At 36.0% G+C, this 3,688-nt stretch overlaps 1 protein-coding gene across 1 annotated transcript; it reads left to right on the top strand.

The window, feature by feature from the left end:
* The first annotated feature begins 2,805 nt into the window (after window positions 1-2,805).
* On the top strand, window positions 2,806-3,461 carry LOC105054211 (protein SPIRAL1-like 5). Its single transcript, XM_073245283.1, is given in 4 exon segments — window positions 2,806-2,837; window positions 2,839-2,911; window positions 2,944-3,183; window positions 3,277-3,461. Coding segments are annotated over 4 exon segments (420 nt in total). The 3' UTR covers window positions 3,352-3,461.
* Window positions 3,462-3,688: the final 227 nt, after the last annotated feature.

The following is a 3,688-nucleotide window of genomic DNA, read 5'->3' as shown; positions in this document are numbered from 1 at the left end:
TTAATTAGATCCTTTAAGTTACTTGGGTGATCCAATATGATCCTGCCTTACATCTCCATTAGCTGAATTTCAATAAAAAGACTCATATGTTGGCAACATGAGTCTTAAAATTTGCTGATATCTCTAGATACACCATCATATTGAATTGAAAGAGGAAAAAAAAAATCTTCCAATTGTGTGGAGATGATTGTATGTGGGATGGATATCTAGTAGTGCTCATTTTTGAGATCAACTAGATTTTTTCATTGTGCTTTTTTTATTAGTATAAGCACCTCGGCCTCCTAGATGAAGAAGGTGAAGCAACGGATATTGATGAGCATGATGAGGGTTTATTGTGAATTACCAATGGCAAAGGCGGAAGAGTATAGTAGAAATTTCTAGAGAGAATGAAATAGTGAAGGGAATAAAAAGTTGAGTCTTTTCTTAGAAGTAGTAGAGTCATTTTCATGATTTGTTGATAGCTACCAATAATGTTGTAGGAGAGATAGATGGTAGCATCATATTAGGTCACCAAAATAATCTGAAACATCCAATTAAAAGTTTTTGAAATCAAGGAGATAAGTATAAAACTAAAGCAAAGTTGAGGAGGTCAAACTATAGATTCTCAAAATAAAATTAGTAATTTATAGACTCCTCTATCTAAATAAAATCTCTATAACATAAGTCTGCTACTATCCTAAGCTATACTACTATGCTAGGAGTCATTTTAGTGATTAGTTGATAGCTACAATATCAAAAGAAAAATAGATGATAGGATCATATTAGGTCACTTAAGTTACTTGAAACATCTAACTAAAAATTTTTGAAATCAAGGAGATGTGTGTAAAACTCACGCAATATTGATGGAAAATGCTACTACTAGGACCAACATCATAATGAAAAATGCTTAACGCATGATAAGATTGTAAAATATGTATGCTTTTTAATTTTATTTTTGATTTAATCAAGATGCACAAAGAGAGTCATAATGTTGGATATTAAATTAAAAATTTTTCTATATTTATATTATTAAAATAAAAAGTAATGCTATAAATCATAGCGTGCCAAAGTAAATAAAAAAAAAAAAAAGCTCCGTTCCTTTTAACATGGGAGGTTTGGTGCAATTCATAGGATCATTGGTGTCATAAATAGAATTTCGGCATAAACATCAATCTCCTCCGTATCTAACGTCGGAGCTTCATTTTGATATGAATATTGAGCTTTGAAGTATTTTTTTTTTAAAATTTTAATAAAATATGTCCATTAATATCACCTATTTATGAAAAAATTAAAAAATACATATTTGTTTGTGCCCAATGTAATGGTACTCTGAATCTACACTAATGCTATAAAAATGACACTTATACAGGTAAAAATGTTAATTTTCACCAACATTCGACGACGAGTACTATCATCATCATTATTATTATTATTTTATTATAATTATTATCGTCATTAATTTGAGGCAAAATAAAGATTGCAAGTACTAAACCCAAATCCATACCAGCCGAAGATCGTACAGGAGAGGTAGCCAACGGATCACATCGCCAAACCCTTATCGCAGTCATGTCTTTTCATAACAAAAGTTTGATATCAAAGCCCACCTTGAAGGAACGGGGCGCCCTACCCAATTCACCATCCTTGAGGAAGCCATTTCTAGCTTGATTCCCCTCAATTTCGCGGCCAGGGGAGTGCCGTGCTAGCTGTTGCTTTAGGCCAATCATGTCCAAGGTACTCCATATACGTGGTAGGGTCCGTTATAGACGTTACGATGCTTTTCTTAACCTTCTCTTATGATTGTTACCAAGAACAAAGATCATTATTACTTTATTCGATGTAGTACACTTAGATCTCGACAAAGATTTGTGGTAGTTACATGTAACCAACCTAAAATATAGACTAAGATGATCTAGGTTCAAAGACTAAACAGAAAAAAGTTGGCAATCCAAGAAAATCTGTTGAGTTCCATTAGGTGCAAAAATGTCTTCTCCAGCGGCCCAGTACTGATCCCATCAGATGCCGACCTCGAACCAAAATATTTCCTTTGGCAAGCTGAAGGGCCAATACTACCCATAACATGTGTGCATCAAGCATGCATTGCATGGGTTTTTCTTTTTTTTTTTTTTTTTCGTTAAGAGAAAAAATATCAATAATTCAGAAACAAGTTGATGTACAGGAGATTTAAATGCAACTAAGGTGGTAGCACATTTTTAGGCTTCTTGTGTAGTTCTTTCACCTTACCAAGTGGGAGTCTATCAAGCATTAGTATGAATTTGGGAGCAAAAGTTGTGTATTCTGTTGGCAATTTGGCATAGCATTACTAACTAATGCCCAAACTTACATAAAATTGTTTACAGTTTGACAAATATATGTAGATATGTTCAGCATTATGCATTTATCTGCAAAAAATTGCACGCAAAAATCATTAAAGAAAATGAGAGCGCATTCATCAATTCACATAAGCTAGGTATTTTTACTACAAAAAAAATATAATAACGAACATCTTATCAGTTCATGGACTTATGCAGTCATTCGTGTGTGCGTGCGTGCGTGTGGGCTGCATTCCCACAAAGTATTCTTTCCCTTAAGTCGATGCATGCATTTCAAGTTGGGTCGTGTACACTAGTAGGCTTTGTCTATTGATGCATGGCTTGCTAATGCAACTTTGAATCATAAGTTTTATACATGCTGTCAAGTGGGCATCTTTCTTTTGATCTCAAGTCCCTTATCCCAGAAGTTTAACTTATAGACTTTAGGATACTCAATAATATATTGCAACGGAGAAAGGGCAAAGAAGAATAGATATGGATATTTAATTTGCATGTCATGAGCATGCATGCATTCTAGCATGAGGGATGCTTCTCTCCCACGCCCTACCCGGTCTTCTATAAATACTATGAACCTCTGCCACCATCTCAACAAGGCTGGCAAGGCACGGAACAAGTGGTCCATCATCTCAGAGAGTGCATCAAGATGAGTAGAGGTGGGAGCTTTGGGGGTGGACAGAGCTCTCTGGGTTACCTCTTTGAATCAGATGAGCCACCAATCTCACCTTCTGGATCTACCAAGTCCACCAAATCTCAGAAGCCTCCATCTGATGAAGGTGGCAAGAACAAAGCAGAAACCCAGGAGAACACCCAAGAAAAGCCCATCTCCAACAATTACCACAGAGCGCAGGGCCAGAACTCAGGGAACTTCATCACTGTAAGTAATATTGCATTTACATCTCATATCTTTCTTTATTTCATATAGTTTATTGGTTTGTGAAAACACTAGAAGTTCTCATAATTATTCCAGGGTCGGCCTTCGACCAAGGTGCAGTCAGTTCCTGGTGGAAGCTCGTCTCTTGGTTATCTGTTTGGAGATAAATGATGTGTGATCTGAAGTGGCTTCATCAGTGGTATGAAATAAGGGCATCTCAAGCCCAGTTGTAAATGGATTTTATTTTATTTATTTTTAAGTTATGATGTATGAGACTGTGAAATAGGTGAACAGCTGATCTCTTTCAAGGAGGCTTATACGACTGTGCCTCTTCTTGATGGTGAGAACTAGGAGTTCTTTATAGCTTTTATTTATTTTTTTGAGAAACCCATCCATGGCGGATGGTGTTTGGCAGACACCTACTTGTTTCTTGGTAGGGAAAGGATGGTACCAGAGATACCAACGACCAACCAAAGAAACTCAGGGACTACCTGAGTCTAGTAGTTGT

This window comes from Elaeis guineensis, chromosome 11 (assembly GCF_000442705.2).
Source record: "Elaeis guineensis isolate ETL-2024a chromosome 11, EG11, whole genome shotgun sequence".
Lineage (NCBI taxonomy): Eukaryota > Viridiplantae > Streptophyta > Magnoliopsida > Arecales > Arecaceae > Elaeis > Elaeis guineensis.
This window is presented reverse-complemented; position numbering and strand designations above follow the sequence as displayed.